At 43.4% G+C, this 22,149-nt stretch overlaps 1 protein-coding gene across 1 annotated transcript; it reads left to right on the top strand.

Annotated features, from left to right (window-relative positions):
- Positions 1-2,031: 2,031 nt before the first annotated feature.
- Positions 2,032-20,129, top strand: LOC129023683 (uncharacterized). The gene is made up of 3 exons (XM_063663366.1): positions 2,032-2,343; positions 16,631-16,784; positions 19,180-20,129. The coding sequence occupies exons 1-3, from the start codon at positions 2,032-2,034 to the stop codon at positions 19,416-19,418; spliced, it is 705 nt and encodes a 234-aa protein (XP_063519436.1). The 3' UTR covers positions 19,419-20,129.
- Positions 20,130-22,149: the final 2,020 nt, after the last annotated feature.

The following is a 22,149-nucleotide window of genomic DNA, read 5'->3' as shown; positions in this document are numbered from 1 at the left end:
ATGATTTTATGGACAGCAAACATTAAAAAGAACATAAAGTTTTTATCTTCTACATAATTTTTAAAAATTATTTATTTATTTTTGACAGGAAGTCTCGCTTTGTAGCCCAGACTGGAGTGCAGTGGCATGACCTCCACTCACTGCAACCTCCGCCTCCCAGGTTCAAGCGATTCTCCTGCCTCAGCCTCCAGAGTAGCTGGGATTACAGGTGCACCCGGCTAATTTTTTTGTATTTTTAGTAGAGATGGGGTTTCACTGTGTTGTCCTGGCTGTTCTTGAACTCCCGACCTCAGGTAATCCACCTGCCTCGGCCTCCCAAAGTGCTAGTTTTACAAGCGTAAGCCACAGTGCCCAGCCTACATAATCTTTCAGAAAAAGAAGCAAATGGAATTCTCCCCAACTCACTGTGAATTTAGTATAGGCTTAAAACCAAACCAGACATAAATAGTACAAGGAGACAAAAGTATAGACTAACTTCTTATGGACATATATGCAAAAATGCTAAATAAAATATTAGCAAATAATTCAGCAATGGATTAAACATGTATCACGACCAAGTTGGGGTTTTCCTAGGAGACTAAGATGATATAATAAAATAAAAAACTATTAAAGTAGTACAAACTATCAAAGGAAAAAACCTGTATGATCATTGCAACGGGTTCATTTGCGACATAATACAATTTTTTTCTTTTTTTTTTAAGTCTTTTTGGCTGTAAGTTTATTCAATGCAAAATAATCCTCTCCAATTTTACTGAGGTGGCTGATGGCGTCCACGACCACATCTGCCTCTAAACTGGAATTCGGTTGCTGACCCAGCCCCAGCCTCAGCTTTCTTGTCGGCACCAGGGGGCACAGCACGCCCTCTGTAGGTATCTGTCGGCTTCCCCTTTTGTGAGTCTTGCAGGTCGCTCACCCTCCAGACCTTTAGACCGAGGCCTGCCAGTCCCTGGACAGCTGCGGCGTAGGGTGGCAGGCACAATCTCCAGGGGCAGATGAAGGTAATCACGGAGATACTGGATACCCTCATTGGTAAGGTACCAGTAGAAAAGTCTCCAGGCAAACTGTTCCTTCACGTAGTAGCCTCGGGACTATACGACATGAAGGCTGGGCACATTCTTTTTTTTTTTTTTTTGAGATGAGTCTCACTCTGTCGCCCAGGCTGGAGTGCAGGGGCGCGATCTCGTCTCACTGCAACCTCCACCCCCTGGGTTCAAGCAATTCTCCTGCTTCGGCCTCCCGACTAGCTGGGATTACAGGTGTCTGCCACCGTGCCCGGCTAATATTTTTGTATTTTTAGTAGACACGGGGTTTCACCATCTTGGCCAGGCTGGTCTTGAACTCCTGACCTCGTGATCCGCCTGCCTCGGCCTCCCAAAGTGGTGGGATTACAGGTGTAAGCCACCGCGCCTGGCCAGGCACATTCTTGTCTGCCAGCTCCAGGTGCTTAGGCACGTGGACATCCTTCTTGACCACTGTGACTTCCTCTTTAAAAAGGAGTTCATAAATGGCAATCCGGTTTTTCTTAGGCATCAGCATTCTGGGGAGGAGCAGCCACTAAGGCGGCAGGGTGGCCCGGATGGGGGCCGATGGAACTCGAACTCCACCAGAATTTCTTTAATATTTTATATATATACATATATACACACACACATATCTATATACACACATATATATGTATATATGTGTGTATATACATATACATATATATATGTTGCTCGCCTATTTTTTTGTCTGTTCCCTTATGTACCGGGAGTGCCACGAGGACAGGGATTTGTGTTTTCCTCACCACTGTCTGGCTCATGCAGAGCACAGTCCTTGGCACACGGTAAACACGCTGAGGAGAACCTTTGGGACTAGCGGACTCTGAGCATCATTCCGCTGGGCCCAGAGGGGCCTCTGAAGGGACCCGCCTTGCCAGGCTCCAGCCCAAGGCCTAACGCATGCGCACCAGCTGGCCGGCTACTTTTTTCTTGACCGGCCAAGTGGCAGGGCGCCTGCGCGACCCAGTGCTCAGACTGACAGGAGCTGGAGATGGGGGAAGGGGAGGGGGTGGGGGGGGTGGGAGGGGACAGCGGCGCCTGCGCAGTGAAGGAATGTAGGCGGGGCCTCCATGGCGCCTGCGCAGACGGCCACGGCGCCTGCGCAGACAGCCGCAGCCCTGCTGGGCGCGAAGGGGCTGGCCAAGGGCGGGGGCAGCGATGGAGGCTGGGCGGGTCGGGCAAGCGGCACCGCGGGGTTGGCTGCTTCCCTGAGGCCGGACTCAACGGGTCTCGGCTGAGCCACCTGGTGAGCTCACCGCCCAGCTCAAACGAGGAGCCTGCGAGGGAGCGATGCGGTGCCGCGGTAAGAGCCGCGGCCGGGTTCCCGCAGTGTTCGTTGGTGGGTTGGTTTATCGCTTCAGCGCAGCCCGCACGGCCGCGCCCGGGCGTCCCAGCAGGCCTCGCGCCTGCATCGTCCCTGCTCCTGGGCCCCTCCGGTGTGTCCCGCACCTGCGCCTTTCCCTTCCCGCGCCGTCCTCGTTCTGGGCTTCGGGGCTCCTGGGACAACCCGCAGGCTTCACCGCCGAGGCCCACGGGCCTTCGTCCGTTGATGTTGGGGTTCAGCTGGTTTGGGGATCCCGCTTGCGGCTTGTCTGTGTGCAGACAGACCGGGTGCGACCCTCGTGCTTGCCTTTCCGGTGCTCCGGTAGAGGCTGGGGCTACCGCCCCATCGCCCGGGTCCCTTGCCTGGGGCGGGGACAGCGTTGTTCGGTGGCCCCGAGGGCGCAGCGCGGAGGAGCAGGGGCCCCAGGCGGCGGACCCTGGGCCTGCTGCGGGTGCTGCTTCTGCTGTGGCCGGCACCCCAGGCGGACGGAACCTCCTTTCTTTTTGAGACGTGGTTAATTGCATCAGGTTGGATGTGAATAATCCGGTACCTGTCTGAGGACGTTTTGCGTTTCCAGGAATTTGGTAATTGTATTACCTTAAGTAGTTAAGTTTAAGACATCATAGTCATGGCACGTTGGGCAAGCTGCCCTGGAGATGACGAAAAGAAATCAGTTTCCAGTAGTTTTAGCCCATTTACAGAACACGCAAAAATTCTGTGATCATTCAAATGCAGGGAACCGTGATTTGTTGATGTCCTTGATCATTTGTTCGAAGTACCCGAAGGGCGAGGGAAAGATTCCCATGAATACAGCCCAGGTGATTTCAGGGAACAGTGTTTTCTTTTGTCAAAAGAGCCTCTTAAGCCATTGATAATATTTCCCAAGCTTATAACAGATACAAGCCTTTAAAAAATGACATTTGCTGTCACCCAGTAGGACACATCTTGAGATGAAATCAGAGCTGTAGGCTTTGTAGACAACAGCAGTCATTTCTGGTGGCTTCGGGGAGTGAAGGGGGACTGCAATTTTGCCAATGTGGGTGATACCAAAGGGACTATAGTAATTTTTTCTTCGTAATTAAAAACCAGGCCAGGCGCGGTGTCTCATGCCTGTAATCCTGACACTTTGGGAGGCCGGGGCGGGCAGATCACCTGAAGTCAGGAATTCAAGACCAGCCTGACCAACATGGTGACACCCTGTCTCTACTAAAAATACAAAAATTGCGCTCCTGTAATCCCAGCTACTCAGGAGGGTGAGGCAGGAGGATCGCTTGAACCCAGGAGGCGGAGGTTGCAGTGAGCCGAGTTCGCGCCACTGTACTCCAGCCTAGGCGACAGAGCGAGGCTCCATCTCAAAAAAACAAAAACCAGACATAACAAGGCCGAGCACCCTGGCTCACGCCTGTAATCTCAGTAATTTGGGAGGCCGAGGCGGGCAGATCACCTGAGGTCAGGAGTTCGATACCAGCCTGGCCAACATGGTGAAACCAGGTCTCTACAAAAAATATAAAAATTAGCCAGGCGTGGTGGCACACGCTTGTGATCCCAGTGACTCGGGAGGCCGAGGCAGAAGAATTGCTTAGGAGGCGGAGGGTGCAGTGAACCGAGGTCTCGCCACTGCACCGCACTCCAGCCTGGGCGACAGAGTGAGACTCTGTCTCAAAAATAAACAAACAAACAAAAAAAGAGCTATTACAATATACATGTATGTTGTAAAATAACCAAACCAATATAGAAGGGTGTATAGTGAAAGGAGAAGTATTGTTGTGGGTAAAATTGTTTCTATGAATAAATGGCTGATCCAGTATTTTTTTCCTCCATAAAAACACCTTTTCCCCTTTGATTTAGTGTACACCACACAGAGTCGCTTAGCCGACTCAGTGACTTTTTTGATAGCTGGAGAATGCTTCCTAAGGGTTGCAGGTGTGTAGGGGTTTTCTTGACATTTTCAGTAAGAAAGTGAATGTTGTGCCATAGGAAAGCTTTATCACTGGTGCACGTTGGTAGCCAACCAAATAACGTTGAGTGTCAAGTACAGTATCTAGTGAGTGGAGAATAACTGTAATAATTACAATTACAGTTGTAGTTAAAGTGAAGTTTGTATCAAAATTTCTGTTTCAAAGGTGAACTTTTAGGGGGTGTATCTGCGGTGTTTCCTCCTCAGATGTGATTTCTCTGAAGCAGTGGTTCTCTATAATTGACTTGACACGCAGTGCATCTGATATTTCAAATGACTTAAGTGATAGTATCAAAATTACTATCATATACATATTTAAATCACATGACTAACCTGTGTGTGGTATTACACAAACTGCTCAGCTCAGTAAGGGAACAGAAATACGAAAAAAAGGACAATATTGGGAGTCTTTTATACAATTCAATTTATTCAATTGAAGGACTATCCTTTCTTTAAAAATGTTCTGCTTTCTTGGTGTTAAAATAAAGCATCTCTTATGAAATGATGGTGATAGTAAATGGTGATATATGGTAAACGTAAATAGTAAATTCAAGGGTAGTTACTGTGATTTGTAAAAACAAAGAGAACCGAGAATCTCTTGTTTTGCTGCTGTTGTTAGGGAGTTCAGGAAAAAGTTCCTGGGGCTTTTGCTGTTAAGAAGATTCAAATATAGAATATTTCTTAAGAGTAAATATGAGTTTATTTTGAGGTCATTTGTCACAGTCTACTGAGAAATCCACTGAGAAAGCTGTTAAATTTGTGTGGCATTAAAGATGTTCCTATTCTGATCATTGTTAAATAGATCTTTTCTTATTAGATATAAAATGTCAGGAGATATTTTGTTTTGAGACAGAGTTTTGCTCTTGTTGCCCAGGCTGGAGTCTAATGGCATGATCTTGGCTCACTGCAACCTCCGCCTCCCAGGTTCAAGCGATTCTCCTGCCTCAGCCTCCCAGGTAGCTGGGATTACAGGCATGTGCCACCACCCCTGGCTGATTTTGTATTTTTAGTAGAGACAGGGTTTCTCCATGTTGGTCAGGCTGGTCTGGAACTCCCGACCTCAGGTGATCCGCCTGCCTTGGCCTCCCAAAGTGCTGGGATTACAGATACTAGCCACCTCACCGGGCCCCAGGAGATTTTTTTTGTATTGTGCCAACAAATAAGCCTAGGCAGGGAAATTCCTTCTGGTGGTTGGAATTGTTAGTATTGAATAGACTAGCTGCGAGGTAAAGAACCCCCATGGGGTTTTCCTTCAGCTCAGAAATCATTGTGACCTCAGTCTTTTACTGTGAAATAACATGACCCTTAAGAAAGTAGCCTTAAACAATGTATTTGGGGTATGTTGAGGGGGAGGGACAGTTATGATCTGTTCCAAAGTGAACATAACAGATGATCCCTGTGTCTGTGAAGCCTTTAAAATTTATAGTGCTCTTCTTCTGTTAATTTCAAGTAAGATTTAGAGTTATTGTGACATACTCTTAAAAATCCTGCAGTGTATCAAAAGGCACATTTTTAAAGCATCTTGAAATGAAATTAATAATGTAATATCTACTTCTTCAGAATAGTAGTTTTTACATTCTGAAGACTGACTGACTGACTGCTCTCAGCCACTTCTGAGTTCTCTATTTTCAAAGAATAATTTGGTAATTCCATAAAGGAAATCTGTAAATAAGAGAAGAGAGTGAATATCTTTTAACAGTGTTTTTCCTGATTTTTTCCAACATCTTCATTGTGGTTCTGTCCTTTATTTTTTGGTTAAATCCAGAGGTTTACTTCTGCCTGTATCTTTCCAAACTATTAATCTGTTCAAAATCACTCTCCCATTTAAACCCTTCAACAGCCCCACTACCTTCCTAATAAGGTTTCCTTAGCTTGGTATCCAGAACACTTCAATACTGGGCTTTGACCCCTGTTCTCCTTCCCTCACCTCTGTTTAGGTGCTTCACTGAGCTGCACCGAACAGCTCTTGGCCCCTTAAAATCTCTGCAGTCTCCTTGTCTCCCTCTGCTGGAATATTCTTCTCTCACTTCATCTGATGATTGCCTTCAAAACTCAGCTCATTTTCTTATTTCCTTGCCCTTTTCATGTCCCTTGTTTTCCTCTGATTAAATTAATGTTCCAAACTCAAAAGAAAAACAACTCAGCTCAGGCATCACCTTGCCTGGAAGGCTTCCCTAGTCCTCCTGCCTCCTGCAAACTTGTCTGGCACCCTGTGCGTTTGGGATTTGGCACACTATGTCTCGTCTGCGGCCTCCACTGGATGATGAGACCGTAAGTGTGTGGCTTGATGGAAAGTTGTTGACTCTGCTGGGGTGCTGGTACAGTGCTGGGCACGGCAGTGTTACAGAGGAAGTGAGCCACTTAGTTTCTGCCCTTAGGAGCTTTTATTCTAGTTGCAATTGACCCTGCCAGCTGTGAGACACCTCCCAGTAGTGCATACCAACTTTCAAAGTCTGTTTAATTGTATCTTAGTAGTCTGATTCCAATTTTATTTCTTGAAGGAGGGGAGTGTCTCTGATGTCTTATTTTGGCACCCAGAGACCAGGTAGGCATCATTTTTGTCCCAAATTGTGGAAGGAATGTACATTTGGCACAGATTACTTCCCTTTTTTCTCTTGTACACCTTTCACCTTTTTTGGTTTTTTTTTTTTGTTTTTTTTTTTTGAGTTTGATGTGTTTGGACAGTAAGGGTTTAAGAGATTAAGATTAAATTTCAACTTTGTCTATTGTGCATATAGCCTAAGGAAAACAAAAAGTTAAAGAGGAAAAATGCATTGCCTCTAAAAAGAAGACTCATTATTCAACTTTTTAAATTTTTAATTGTTTTCAGAGACTGGGTCTCACCCTATCACCCAGGCTGGAGAGGTGATCACAGCTCACCGCAGCCTTGAACTCCTGGGTTCAAGCGTTCCTCTTGCCTTAGTCTTCTCACTACCTGAGACTGCAGGCCCGCACCAGCACACCTGGCTAATTTTACAAAAATTGTTTTGGAGAGATGTGGTCTTGCCATCTTGCCTAGGCTGGTGTGGAACTCCTGGGTTCAAGCAAACCTCCCGCCTTGGCCACCCTAAGTGTTGGGATTACAGGCGTGACCCATTGTGCCCAGCCTAAACTTTTTTTTTTTTTTTTTTAATGCTGAGCTGTACACAGAAGAAAGTAAAGGTCTTGGTCAAGCCTAGGAAAGAAGTATGCAAAGAAACTGGTGGCAGGCTGGATGTGGGCATATTTCAGGGCTTTGGGAGGTGAAGAGGAGAGGATTGCTTGAGGCCGAGAGTTCGAGACCAGCCTGGGCAACATAACGAGACCCTGTCTGTACAAATAAACATTTTATAATTAGCCAGGTGTATGTACCCTAGAACTTAAAGTATAATAAAAAAATAAAATAAAATTAGCCAGGTGTGGTGGTGTGCACCTGTAGTCTCAGCTACTTGAGAGGCTGAGGCAGGGGGATCTCCTGAGTCCAGGTGTTTGAGGCTGCAGTGAGCTAGGATCACACCACTGTTCTCCAGCCTGGGCTACAAAGAGAGACTCTGTCTCTAAAGAAAAACATACTGGTGGCATTGTCAAGATTTGTCAAGAAATTGCCATTATACTGGGCCCAGTGGTGCACACCTGTAGTGCCAGCTTTTCAGGAGGCTGAAGTGGGAGAATCTCTTGAGCCTAGGAGTTTGAGTTCAGCTTGGGCAGCATTGCAAGAGCCCAGTCTCAAAAATATTAGGTCAATAACGTTTATTTTAAGTAAGAAAAAGAAATATCTGCTAAAATTTAAAGCTGTTCTATTCTTCCTCTCTCTCTTCTAGTGTTCTTGGGGAAGATCCCGACTAAGCCATTTTCCAGTGGCACCTCTTCCACCATGAGTTCCTGAGGCAGTCTGATGGGGCTACTTTATTCCAGAACAATCACAGTGAGACCTTTTCTCCCAATAAATGCCCCTTTTCTCTCTTTAATATATTCTCTTGCTTACAAAACACTGGTGTCTCCTTATCATGGTTTGGTTCTACCCCACTGGGCCCAAGAATTCTTGCCCAGGAGCAACTGAATTTTCTTCTTGCTTGCTTTTTAAAACTTTGGTGGGGTAGAGCCAATTTTAAATCTTCTGATCCATCTTTTCATTGTTTTTCTCGCCCTTCTGCATTTTCTGCAAATTCCGTTGAATCACTGCAGTTACTTAGGTTTGCTTCGTCTCCCCCATTACAAACTACTTGCTGGATTTTTCAACCCTAGTTCCCTCCTTTTTATGATTTATGCTCGTTTCTTTGTACAATTCGTCTTGCTCCATCTCCCAACTCATGGCCTCTGGCCCTGGATTATTGTTTTAGTCTTTTATTTTTTGTCATCTTCTACCTCAACACATCTTCCTCTCCCAGTCTCCTGTACCCTATCACCAAGGTTGTCATTAACCTTTCATATTATTCCTCATTATCCATGTATTCATTTGCAAATAAGCGTATATTAACAAAATCGTAGGTTTATGGAGATATAATTCACATACCTTAAAATTCAGGCTTTTAAAGTGTACCTTTCATGTGGTTTTTGGTATATTCACAAAGTTATGCATTGATCACCACCATCTGATTCCATAACATGTTCAATACCTCAAAAAGAAGTCTGTACTCATTAGTAGTCATTTCACATTCACCACTCCCTCTGGCTCTGGGCAGTCACTGATCTTTGTGTCTCTATGGATTTGCCTAGTCTAGGTATTTTTATGTAAATGGAATCATACAACATGTGACCTTTTGTTTGGCTTTTTTCATTTAGCAAAATGTTATCAAGGTCTATCCCTGTTGTAGCATGTATTAGCACTTCATTTCTTATATGGCTGAATGATAGTTCATACTTTATTTGTCCATCAGTTGATGAATATTAGCATTTTTGCCACTTTGGGCTATTATGAATAATGCTACTGTGAACAAGTGTGTACAAGTTCCTCTGCAAATTTTTGTGTGGACATATCCTTTCAGTTCTCTTAGGTGTATATCTGGGAGTTGAATTGCTGGGTCGTGTAGTAGCTATGTTAAACATTTTGAGAAACTGCTAAAATGTTTTCCAGAGCTGTACCATTTTACATTCTGTGTATGAGGATTCCACGTTCTCCACTTCCTCACCAGTGTATGGATTTGGGGGTATACTTTTTAAAAAGTGGGATTAGGCTGGGCACAGTGGCTCACACCTGTAATCCCAACACTTTGGGAAGTTGAGGTGGGAGGATCTCTTGAGCCTAGTAGTTTGAGACCAGCCTGGGCAACATAGGGAGACCCTGTCTCTACAAAAAATAATTTAAAGTAAATTAGCTGGGCGTTGTGGCACACACCTGTAGTCCCAGCTACTTGGGAGGCTGAGGTGGAAGGATTCCCTGAGCCCAGAAGTCTGAGGTTGCAGTGAGTCATGATGGCAGCACTATACTGTAGCCTGGGTGTCAGAGGAAGACTCCATTTCAAGGGAAAAAAAAGCGGGATGATATTTTTGACAGTTTTCTTCTTGTTTTCTTGACTTCATACTTCTGGAAATTCCATTAAATTAGCTGGTAACCCTCTAACTCGTTGTGTTTCATGGCTGCATAGTAATATTGCATAATATAAATATACCATTCATTCATCAAAGTTAGCAGATATTGACTGTTAGATACCAGGCACTGCTCTAAGTATTGAACAAAAACACACGAAAGCTTTTGCATTCTTAAGAGTTTATTTTCCAATGGAGGGGGTGGAGGAAGGTAAGAATTGAGGAAATAAATTAATTACATATATAGCATAGGGTTTCACCAGTGAGTGCAGCTTGAATCGTTGGCAGCTTTCTTAGTGTAAATAAAGTACTAAAGACAAAATTACTCTAAATGGTTTACTTAAATTACTGTAGTCGGTATTACTATTACTCACTTTGCAGGTGAAAGTGGAAACACCATCGTAAAATGAAAAATAGGAAACAGCTGGTCAATGTGGATCTGGAGTTTTTCTAGGACATAAACTGATGAGCTAGAAAAGTAAATGTGTCAGTCCTTGGTAGCAAAGTTTGTCCGTTTATAAATTTTCTCTAAATCCTCTTAATTAGTGATTAATAGACACTCTTCACAAAAGGATGAGGGAGGTATATGTGTATGTGTTGAAAGGTTCTGAAGGATGCAACTGAGCGTACTTTGGGGGACATGGCAAAACTTCCAGGCCCATTCAAGAGTCTTGTTTTCTCCCTGAGCTTTTATGTGTTTATTATATTGCCCTATTGATTATTGAGATTGTGCCTTACAGTAAAACCTGCTTTAAATTGTTGACACTATAATTTAAAATAATCTGGGTCACCTAGAGTGGTTAAGCCTGGAAGAAAAGGATGTCCTTCCTGCCAGGGCAGATTGTATATAGATATGCAACCTGGTTGCGCCTGTGCTAACCCCTACTCTGTTAGGCCTAGAGGTATGCAGTTAAACGTTTCTGTTCTGTTTTTTTTTTTTTTTTGAGACGGAGTCTCACTCTGTTGCCCAGGCTGGAGTGCAGTGGCATGATCTCGGCTCACTGCAACCTCTGCCCCTCCAGGTTTAAGCTATTCTCTGCCTCAGCCTCTGCAGTAGCTGGGATTATAGGCACGTGCCATCACGTCTGGCTAATTTTTTGTATTTTTAGTAGAGACGGGGTTTCACCATCTTGGCCAGGCTGGTCTTGCACTCCTGACCTCATGATCCACCAGCCTCAGCCTCCCAAAGTGCTAGGATTATAGGCATGAGCCACTGTGCCCGGCCTTTGTTCCCATTTTTTAAAAAAATTTGACTTTGTTTACTTTTTATTTTATTTTTATTTAGAGACAGGGTCTCACTATTTTGCACAGGCTGGTCTCAAATTCCCGGGCTCAAGTGATCCTCTTGCCTCGGCCTCCCAAATGCTGGGATTACAGGCATGAGCCACTGCACCTGGCCTTAACTTTGAAATGAAGTTAGAAATGCACATTTTATTATATTATTATTATTATTATTATTATTATTATTATTTTAGAAACACATCTTGCTCTGTTGCCCAGGCTGGAGGGCAACAATGGTGCAATCACAGCTCACTGCAGCCTCCACCTCCTGAGCTCAAGTGATTTTCCTGCCTCAGCATCCTGAGTAGTTGGGACTACAGGTACTCATCACCACAGCTAATTTTTATTTTTGTAGAGACAGGGTCTCACTATGTTGCCCAAGCTGATCTCACACTCCTGGGCTCAAGTGATTCTCCTGCCTCGGTCTCCTAAAGTGCTAGGATTATATGTGTAAGCCACTGTGCCCAGCCTAGAAATGCACGTTTTAGACACACATTTACTCAACTTTCCTCTTGCCTGCCCAGGACCATCCAACTGTATTTTTGTGCCTCAGAGTCCTTTCACATGTTTTGCTTTTACTGGGAACTCATAGGCAGTAAGATCAAATGCTGACCTTTGAGGCATCTACACACTTCCAAAACCTGCTTCCTCTCTCATTTGCCACTTTATTTATTTATTTTTTGAGATGGAATCTCACTCTGTTGCCCAGGCTGGAGTTCAGTGGCACAATCTCGGCTCACTGCAGCCTCTGCCTCCTAGGTTCAAGTGATTCACCTGCCTCAGCCTCCTGAGTAGCTGGGATCACAGGCAAGCGCCACCACACCCAGCTAATTTTTAAATTTTTTGGTAGAGATGGGGGTTTCACCATGTTGACCAGGCTGGTTTCGAACTCCTGACCTTGGCCTCCCAAAGTGCTGGGATTACAGGCCAGAGCCACCATGACCATCCTCATTTGCCACTTTAAATTGGAGGAGATGAAAAAATTATGTATCCTCAAAAGCTCAGGGTTTCCTATTTGGGACTTCAGTTACAGAGATTCATTTTTTTACTTCCAGGCTGGGTGTAGTGGCTCACACCTGTAATCCCAGCACTTTGGGAGGCCAAGGAGGGAGGACTGCTTGAGTTCAAGACCAGGAGTTCAAGACCATCCTGGGCAACATAGTGAGACCTCATCTCTACTAAAAATTAAAAAAAAAAAAAAAATTAGGCATGGTGGCACTCGCCTGTGATCCCAGCTACTCAGGAGGCTGAGGTGGGAGGATCCCTTGAGTCTAGCAGATTGAGGCTGCAGTGAGTTGTGATTGCACCACTGTGCTCCAACCTGGGTGACAGAGTGAGACCCCATTTCAAAACAAACAAACAAACAAACAAAAATATCTGTTTCCAAATGGCACGCAAGGAAGGTAGTAATCCCTGAGTGTTAAGCCAGCAGATGTTGCCACTTCATTTTGTGTGCTAACTCAACAGATCAAGACACCTGATGAGTTGAGGTGTTCAAGGTAAAGCTCTGCTATGCCCCCTCCTTCATAGGCTGTTCTGCTTGGGCCTCCCAGTGATGGAGGACTACCTCTTTGCTTGCTAGAGTCTCTATAGTTTTCTTTTCTTTTGTTTTTTGGGTTTTTTTAATTTTTATTTTTATTTTTTTGGAGACGGAGTCTCGCCCTGTCGCCCAGGCTGTGGCACCATCTCGGCTCAGTGCAACCTCTGCCTCCTGGGTTCAAGCGATTTTCATGCCTCAGCCTTCCAAGTAGCTGGGATTACAGGCATGTGCCACCATGCCCGGCTAATTTTTTGTATTTTTAGTAGAGATGGGGTTTCACTGTGTTGGCCAGGCTGGTCTTGAACTCCTGACCTCATGATCTACCCACCTCGTCCTCCCAAAGTGCTGGGATTACAGGCATGAGCCACTGGGACCGGCCTGAAGTTCAATATTTGCATACTTTTGTCTTTGGCTTGAGAGTTTGAGGATTTATGGTCAAAATACTACCGTGTTGAAAAAATACTTGGGTCGTGTTGTTCATTTGAAATACGGTTAGTCTGTTTGTTCCTATCCTATTCCATTTTAGGTTTCTCCTATCTTTATTTAAATTTTATTTATTTGTTTATTTTCAGCATATGAAACACTAACATGGCTCCACGAGTCAGAACTATATGAGAAGATATGTTCAGAAAAGTGCCCCTCCCCTCCCCTGTTCCCTCTTACGCAGTTCCCACCCATCCCAGAGGTTAACAGGCAATTTAGTTTTTGTTTATTCTTCTCATGTTTCTTTTTGCACAAATGAGCAAATACACATTTTTTACTTCCTTTTTTACACAAGGTGGCAAAATATATTCTTTTGCACTCTGTTAATCTTTTCACTTAATGTACTCTAGAAATCTCTCTCCATACCAATTGGTAGCAGTCTTTCTTATTTTTTGTTGCTGTTTAATACCTCATTGTATTCACTAAAGTGTACTTCATATGCTTTCCTGCATATATATAGGCATTTAAGGCGTACCAGTATTTTGCAATAAAAAACAATGCTGCAGTGAATAATTAGCCATGTGCATATGTATTTTTGTATTATTGGAGGTGTATCTTCAGGTTAAATTCCTAGAAGTGAAGTTGCTGGGGAGAAGGTAAATACATGTGTAACTTTGTTAGATATTGCATGATTCCTTTCATAAGGCTTATGTCAAGGTGCATCCCGTCAGCAACTAAGGAGAGTGCCTGTTTCCCCATATTCCTCCCAAAAGAGCATGTGTACCAATCTGTCAGGTGACAAGTGCTGCTTAATTTGCATTTCTCTCATTATGAGTTAGGTTGATCATCATTCTCTCTCTCTCTCTCTCTGTGTATGTGTGTGTAAACTGATGGTGTGATTCATTCATTTTGTTCATTTTTCTGTCTTTTTTTGGTCTTTTCCCCCTCAATTTTAAAGCATTCTGTGTTAGGGACCTTAACCATTTGTTTGTGAGATATTGCAAATAGACTTTCCCAGTTTTTTACGTTTTAAAATTCTATTTATGATGGTTTTTTGGTCGTACAAAACATTTTAACTTTTTTTAATTAAAAGGATTTTTTATTTTTAAGATTTTAATTTTTATGTAGTCACATCGATCAAGTCTTTGTTTTACAATTTTAGATTTAAAATCATAGTTAGAAAACCTTGGACTTTATGTTTGATACGGTGTGAAATAGGTCTCAGCATTTATTTTTGCCCCCTTGGTGTATGCACTTGACCTAGCACCATTTTCTGCAAAACTCTTGTTTTCTCCCTTGCTGCCTTGGTTATAAATCAAGTGTCTATAAATATGCAGTTTCCTTATGGACTCTGTTTCACTAGTTTATTCTTGTTCCAGCGCTATACTGTCTTAATTATTATAAGTGCAAAGTTTATGATTTGGTGCCCTTATGTATATTTAACTTTGTCATTAGCCAAAGGCAAATTGTAACCAGAGAAGTGTGATGAGTAGTCCACTTTGACATGACAATGTAGGGTGGTTTTCAATGTAATTATTATCAAATGGAAGAATTTAACTTATGGAGGAAGAAAGATTAGTTCAAAGATAATTTTACTTTTATTAGCAGGATACAAAACAAAACTGAAAATATAAGAATGTGTTGAGTTTATTTACTGGCTAATAGAGGAGGGACAAATTGGCAGGAAAGTGGCATGACTTTCATTGTGTGACTTCGGCATCATAGTTGATGGCCAGTTTTTGTGAACAGAAACAAGTCTTAAAAGTATGAACAGGCCCAGGCATGGTGGCTCACACTTGTAATCCCAGCAGTTTGGGAGGCCGAGGTGGGCAGATCACTTGAAGGCCAGGAGTTCGAGACCAGCTTGGCCAACATGGCAATACCCCATCTCTACTAAGAATATAAAAATTAGCTGAGCGTGGTGGCGCATGCCTGTAGTCCTAGCAACTCAGGAGGCTGAAGTGGGAGAATCACTTGTACCCGGGAGGTGGAGATTGCAGTGAGCCGAGATCATGCCAGTGCACTCCAGCCTCAGTGACAGAGTGAGACTTTGTCTCAAAAAAAAAAAAAAAAAAAAGAATATGAACAGTCCTTGAAATTAATGCAGTATTTCCCTCTCTTTTTATGTATTCTAGATTTCATAATGTAACAGCCCTTAATTACCAGAGTTGAATTCTGTTTAATTCATTGAAAATATTTATTCCTTTTTCTGCCTCTTTTTTTGGGCGGCGGGTGGGGACAGGGTCTCACTCTGTTGCCTAGGCTGGAGTACAGTGGCGTGATCACAGCTCAGTGCAGCTTTGACCTCCTGGGCTCAAGCGATCCTCTCACTTCAACCTTCCCAATAACTGGGACTACAGGCATGTGCCACTTTGCCCAGGTAATTAGTTTTTAAATTTTTTGTAGAAATGGAATCTCCCTATGTTGCCCAGGCTGGTGTTGAACTCCTGGGCTCAAGTGATCCACCTCGGCCTCCCAGAATGCTAAGATTACAAGCATGAGACACTGTGCCCAGCCTTTTCTGCCTCTTTTTAACCTAATGGTACTGTATTAGAACTTTGATAATTGAATAACAGAAATATGCTCCATATGGAGTCACTGACATTTAGAACTGGAAGACACTTTAGAGATTAGTTACTTATGAAGTATCTTAACTAGTAGAAATGAATTCAGTTTGATTATCCGAGAGAGGGCATGGTTCCAGATAGAAGATAGTGTAAATCAGTTGGCTAACTCATGCCAAAGAGAGAAAACTTTTGGGTTCTTTTGTTAAAAAGTAGTTTTTCTCTTTTTTTCCCCCACATATCTTTAACTGCTCTGTGTTCCCTTCATTTCTAGGAGAAGTAAAAACGTTTCTTCACTACTTTTTAGAATAATAAATTTACAGCCGATTTATTATCCATAGTGTTTTTTTAAGGCTCATGGTTTTTAAATTGCCTTTATAAAATATAAATAGTGCATAGTCTTTCTCACGTAATAACGATCATTTAGACAGCAGAACCCTTTCTCAAACTGTAAAGTCTCTAGTTTTTTATTAATATATTATGCATGTTTTAGAAAATATCTCCTTTCAATTGTGACTAAAATTTGATTACTACAGAATTATAAGGTAAAAAAGATAAATTTCAGAATAAATTCTTTTAGATACTGGCCTCATCATGGAATCACTTTAGAGCAGTGAAGATTATTTGACTCTCAATGATATTTCTTTCTAGAAATTGCAAGATGACACTTCCTGTGGCATTATAGGACTTTCCCAAGATATCATGTGCTATCCCCCATCATCTGAATCTGGCATATGTGGACACATAGCAGGCTTCCATAAAGTCTTTGATTACATGTACGATTTTATTATTTTAAAAAGAAGTAAGTGATTGTTTATAAACCTATAAAGAAGTTCTGTTTCTGTAGCACAGTATGGTGTGCTGCTTACTACCTGTCAGATAGTTTTGGTAATAGGGCTCTTGAACTTAGTATAAAAGTCATGAGCTTTGTTGAGTCCCAAAATATCTAATCTTGCTTGATCTAGTAAATTTGTTTTTATTTTCTGTTGCTTCTAGACCAAGAGCAGTGATGACCTTTTAGCTGGAATGGCCGGAGGGGTAACGGTGACTAATGGTGTTAAAGGAAAGAAAAGCACCTGCCCATCTGCAGCACCTTCAGCATCTGCCCCTGCCATGACCACCGTGGAGAACAAATCCAAGATTAGCACAGGTATTGGTGACATTCAGTCTGAGACTTCAACTGCTTTTTTGTTTGAATAGGCAGGATGCATTGGTGTTTACAGTGTTCCATCTAATTATAGGAAATTTTAGACATACAAAAGTAGATGGATTGATATTTCAACCCAATACGCTCATCACCGTTATCAACTCACAGCCAGTTGTAACTCCTGATACCCACTGTTCCCTCATTATTTTGAAGCAGATTCTGCACATCATATCATTTCATCCATAAATACTTTATTATCTTGGAAAGAGAAAGATTCTTTTTTTTTTTTTTTTTTTTTTTTTGAGACGGAGTCTTAGTCACACAGGCTGAAGTGCAATGGCCCGATCTTGGCTCACCACAACCTTCGCCTCCCAGGTTCAAGTGATTCTCCTGCCTCAGCCTCCTGAGTAGCTGGGATTACAGGCATGCGCCACCATGCCTGGCTAATTTTTGTATTTTTAGTAAAGATGGGGTTTCACCATGTTGGTCAGGCTGGTCTCGAACTCCTGACCTCATGATCTGCGTGCCTCGGCCTCCCAAAGTGTTGGGATTACAGGCATGAGCCACCACACCGGGCCTAGGAGAAGGATTTTTTTTTTTTTTGAGATGGAGTCTTGCTCTGTCACCCAGACTGGAGTGCAATGGCACGATCTCGGCTAACTGCAAGCTTCACCTCCTGGGTTGATGCCATTCTCCTGCCTCAGCCTCCCAAGTAGCTAGGACTACAGGTGCCCATCACCAAGCCCACCTAGTTTTTTTGTATTTTTAGTAGAGACAGAGTTTCACCGTGTTAGCAAGGATGGTCTCGATCTCCTGACCTCGTGATCCGCCCGCCTCAGCCTCCCAAAGTGCTGGTATTACAGGCATGAGCCACCGCACCCGGCCAGAGGATTGTTTTAAAAATATAATCATAATACCATTATCAGTCCTTGAAATAACTGATAATCATTCCTTAAATCATAACTTATTCAATAAGTATTTAAATTTCTAACAGTCTTATAAATATTTTTGTTTTATTTACTGTCTATTTTTATATTTGGATCAGGACTCATGTAGGTCCATATATAATTGGCTGATGTCTCTCTTAAATCTTCTTTTTTAAAATCTATGGGTTTATCCTGATTCTTGTAGTTTAATTTTTGTGGAAGCTGGTCATATGAGCTGTAGAGTTCTGAGTATGTGGATTTTTTATATCGCAATATCTCCATGATGTTTTTGCCCATCACCCTTTATTCTCTGTATTTATTGTAAATGGCATTGGAGCCTTATGGGACAGATTCAGGTCCCCTGTCCCCCTATTTTGAAAACAAAACAACCAAAATACAAGACTCCTTCATAGGTGGTGGTGTGTCCACCCATCAGGAAACACATAGTTTCTGATTGTCCCTCTTCAAATGATGTTAGAAGCCTCTGATGATCAGTGCCTAGATCCATTCATTCTAATTCTGCCATCTTTCTTCATTCAGTAACAGGTATTTGTTTCTAGATTCGATGGAGTTGATAAATTAATTTATCCTACAGTCCAAGGAGTAATGCTCTCATATTTTACTTCTTACATTTATAGAAAAAGAACTTTAAAACTTCTAGTAAACATAAGATCAAGTGTTTGTAATAAAGCTTATGAAGGCAAATTGTAAAAATTACATCAGATCCTTTTCTGTCATCGTAATTTAGGCTCTTAGCCCCTCTTGTGTGTATTAGACTTTTCTAGGCCAGGATTACCTACTGTCTTCATTTTTGCTTTGGCTTTATGCAGATTCTTCCTTCCATTTCAGATTGGGCCCCCCTGTTAATGATAATAGGTGTGATTAACAAGAAGGAATATTGAAGTCTTTGCTTTGTGATTTACAGGCATGATTTCATTTTATCCTCACTGTAGCCCTGTGAGAACTAGTATCTTCATTTTAGAGATGAGAAAGCTTAAGTGTCTTGGCCAAGGCCATGCATTCATTTGCTCAGTAAATATTTATTGGGGATCTATTTTGACAAGGCCACAAGGCCGGTGGTGAGGCAAGGTCTTTACTCCCAAGCCTGGGGTCATCACCACATTTAACATTGTAGCTTATGTGGTAGGAAGGAAATTAAATACTCTTGCCATTTGCATGTCTTCCTGTTTCCTGCCTTTAGAATTGTACTGGGAGAGATTCCATGTGTTTGTATACTTAGTTTCTTGCTGACTGATGCTACCTGACCTCAGGATTCAGTTATCACCTCTCTGGATTAGCTGCCCCAGTATGGCTTTGTACGTTTATTTTATTTTGCTGGGGATGTCATAACAAAATACCACAGACTGGATGGCTTAAACCACAGAAATTTATTTTCTCAAATCTGGAGGCCAGACTGAGATGGGGGTGTTAGCAGATTTACTTTCTCCTGAGATATCTTTTTTGTCTTGCAGATGGCTGCCTTCTCTGTGTCTTCACTGGTTCGTCCCTCTGTGTGTGTGTCCTCATCTCCTCCTCTTACAAGAACACCAGTCGCGTTGGATTAGGGCCCACCCTAATGACTTCATCTTACCTTAATTACCTCTTTAACTTCATTATCCTGTCTCCAGGTGCAGTCACATTTGAGGTTTTGGGGTTAGGGCTTCAACATATTAATTTTGTGTGTTTTGCGGGGGCACAGTTCAGCCTATAACAACATCCTTATTCTTCAGTTCATCTGCTCTACCTTTACCTCCTCTAGTTACTTTCCTAAGACTGTTTGATTTCCGTGTATCAATTCACTTGTCTTTACCTCAGATTATTCTGTCTACTCATTACAGTAATCCAGAGAGGAATTTTTCTTCTTTTATCTTTCAAACATGAACAGACTTTCTCTTTTGTAAGGATTTCTGATTTAGATAAGGATGCGGTACCACTTACAGAACTAGGGAAAGGAATTAATGTTGGGGAAAAAAGTTACCCCAGCCAGGTGCGATGGTGCACGCCTGTAATCCCAGCACTTTGGGAGGCCAAGGTGGGCGGATCACTGGAGCCTAGGAGTTCAAGACCAGCTTGGGCAACATGCCCAATGTGGTGAAACCCCGTCTCTACAAAAAATACAAAAATTAGCTGGGTATGGTGGCGTGTGCTTGTAGTCCTAGCTACTGGGGAGGCTGAGGTGGGAGGATCACCTGAGCCTGGGAGGTAGAGTTGCCGTGATCTGTGATGGCACAACTGCACTCTAGCCTGGGTGACAGAGCCTCAAAAAAAAAAAAAAAAAAAAAAAAAGAGTTATGCCATCTTTTTCCATTTTTGGCCTCCGTATACAGTTATTTCTCCCAGTCTGATTACTTTTGCCTTTCATATCTGTCACAGATTTCTTGCCTCTTCTGTGTTCTTAATTATTAATAAATACAGAGCAATACTCCGTCTCAAATAAATAAATAAATGTACACCTGTAATCCTAGCACTTTGGGAGGCTAAGACAGGTCAGTCACCTGAGGTCAGGAGTTTGAGACCAGCCTGACCAATATGGCAAAACTCCATCTCTACTAAAAATACAAAAATTAGCCGGGCGTTTTGACATGTGCCTGTAGTCCCAGCTACTTGGGAGGCTGAGACAGGAGAATTGCTTGAACCCAGGAGGTGGAGGTTGCAGTGAGCCAAGATCTCGCCACTGCACTTCAGCCTGGGTGACAGAGTGAGACTCTGTCTCAGAAGGAATAAATAAAATACAAAATAAAAAAAAAATGTAGTAAGATTGCAGAGTCGTGCTGCAGAAGCATGCTGGTCCTATCCATGTAGTGAAGGCTGATTTCATACACAAATGTCAAAAGAACTTTTTTTTCTTTCTCATGTTTTTTTTTTTTTTTTTTGAGACGGAGTCTCTCTCTGTCACCCAGGCTGGAGTGCAGTGGCGCGATCTCGGCTCACTGCAAGCTCTGCCTCCTGGGTTTATGCCATTCTCCTGCCTCAGCCTCCTGAGTAGCTGGGACTACAGGCACCTGCCACCATGCCCGGCTAATTTTTTTGTATTTTTAGTGGAGATGGGGTTTCACCGCATTAGCCAGGATAGTCTCGATCTCCTGGCCTCATGATCCGACCGTCTTGGCCTCCCAAAGTGCTGGGATTACAGGCATGAGCCACTGCACCCGGCCACAAGAACTTTTATACCCACCCCTGAAAGAAAGCCCCAACTGCCTTCCAAAGAAGCAGTACATGGACTAACGCGTGGGCTGTCCCAAATAGCTCTGGAAAGACAAACAGAAAATGACATGCTAAGCCCTTGGGGCCAAAATGCCCTTCCCCAGAGCAGCTGCCAGAAGACAGGGCACAGCATCGGGTTGGAGGTCACTTCTGGGTGAAGGGGAGAATGGTCAGACCCAGGGCAGGGGTGTTGGAGTCTGGTCGGCCTCACTGGAACAGAAGAGAGCTGCTTCATGATGCTCAGTTGACAGGCAGAGCCTTGCATAACCCAAGTTCTCACAGTTCAGAGAGGCCAGCCAGTGCAGGAAGAAAGACAGGCACTGAAATGGTTTCCTGGAAGACAGGGCCCAGTTGCATCTCTCAAATGGGACCAGATTGGAAGGGAGACCAGCTGCTTTGGGTAAATGAGGCCACTTCTGGATGAGCTCCCAAACTAGATGGTGCCAAGGGCCTGACAGCTGGGCGGGACATCACACGGCCCTGTATTCCAGGAAATGGCATCTCAGTGCTTGTCTGGCCAGTTCTCCAAAAGAACCATCCACAGGCCATTTTTCCATTCCCTTCTTATGCACAGACTGGGCTAAGCCTGACCAGAAACTTTCCCTTAGGGTTCTCAGTCACTGCCAAAACTTGAGCCCGGCAGTGAGGATGTGATGTTAAAATGTGACTCTGGGCCAGGCGGTGGCTCATGCTTGTCAACCCAGTGCTTTTGGGAGGCTGAGCTGGGAGGGTCAATTGAGGTCAACAGTTCAAGGCCAACCTGAGGAACATAGATCTCTACAAAAAAATAAAAACTAGCCAGCTCTGGTGACATGCACTGGTAGTCTCAGCTACTCAGAAGGCTGAAGTGGCTTCAGCCCAGGAGTTCAAAGCTGCAGCTATGATCGTGCCACTGTATTCCAACATGAAAGACAGAGTGAGACCATGTCTTGAAAAAAGTAACAAACTAGGTAGAGAAGAAACATACCTTAAAATGGCAGGGCTACACGCAGTGGCTCATGCGTGTAATCCCAGCACTTTGGGAGGCTGAGGTGCGTGGATCACCTGAGGTCAGGAGTTCGAGACTAGCCTGGCCAACATGGTGAAACCCTATCTCTACTAAAAGTACAAAAATTAGCCGGGCGTGGTGGTGGGCACCTGTAATCCCAGCTACTTGGGAGGCTGAGGCAGGAGAATCGCTTGAACCCAGGAGGCGGAGGTAGCAGTGAGCCAAGATCACAACATTGCACTCCACCCTG

The sequence above is a fragment of the Pongo pygmaeus genome, chromosome 23, assembly GCF_028885625.2.
Source record: "Pongo pygmaeus isolate AG05252 chromosome 23, NHGRI_mPonPyg2-v2.0_pri, whole genome shotgun sequence".
In the NCBI taxonomy this organism is placed as follows: Eukaryota; Metazoa; Chordata; class Mammalia; order Primates; family Hominidae; genus Pongo; species Pongo pygmaeus.
Note: the sequence above shows the minus strand (reverse complement) of the source record. Positions and strands in the feature narration are given on the sequence as shown.

Bases quoted from the DNA above. Each gene is read 5' to 3' on its own strand.
- LOC129023683 (XM_063663366.1), top strand. From the start codon at position 2,032: ATGGGGGAAGGGGAGGGGGTGGGGGGGGTGGGAGGGGACAGCGGCGCC. The intron at 2,344-16,630 runs GTAAGAGCCGCG...TGTTGCTTCTAG, and splicing joins GGGAGCGATGCGGTGCCGCG to ACCAAGAGCAGTGATGACCT. The intron at 16,785-19,179 runs GTATTGGTGACA...TTTGTCTTGCAG, and splicing joins CAAATCCAAGATTAGCACAG to ATGGCTGCCTTCTCTGTGTC.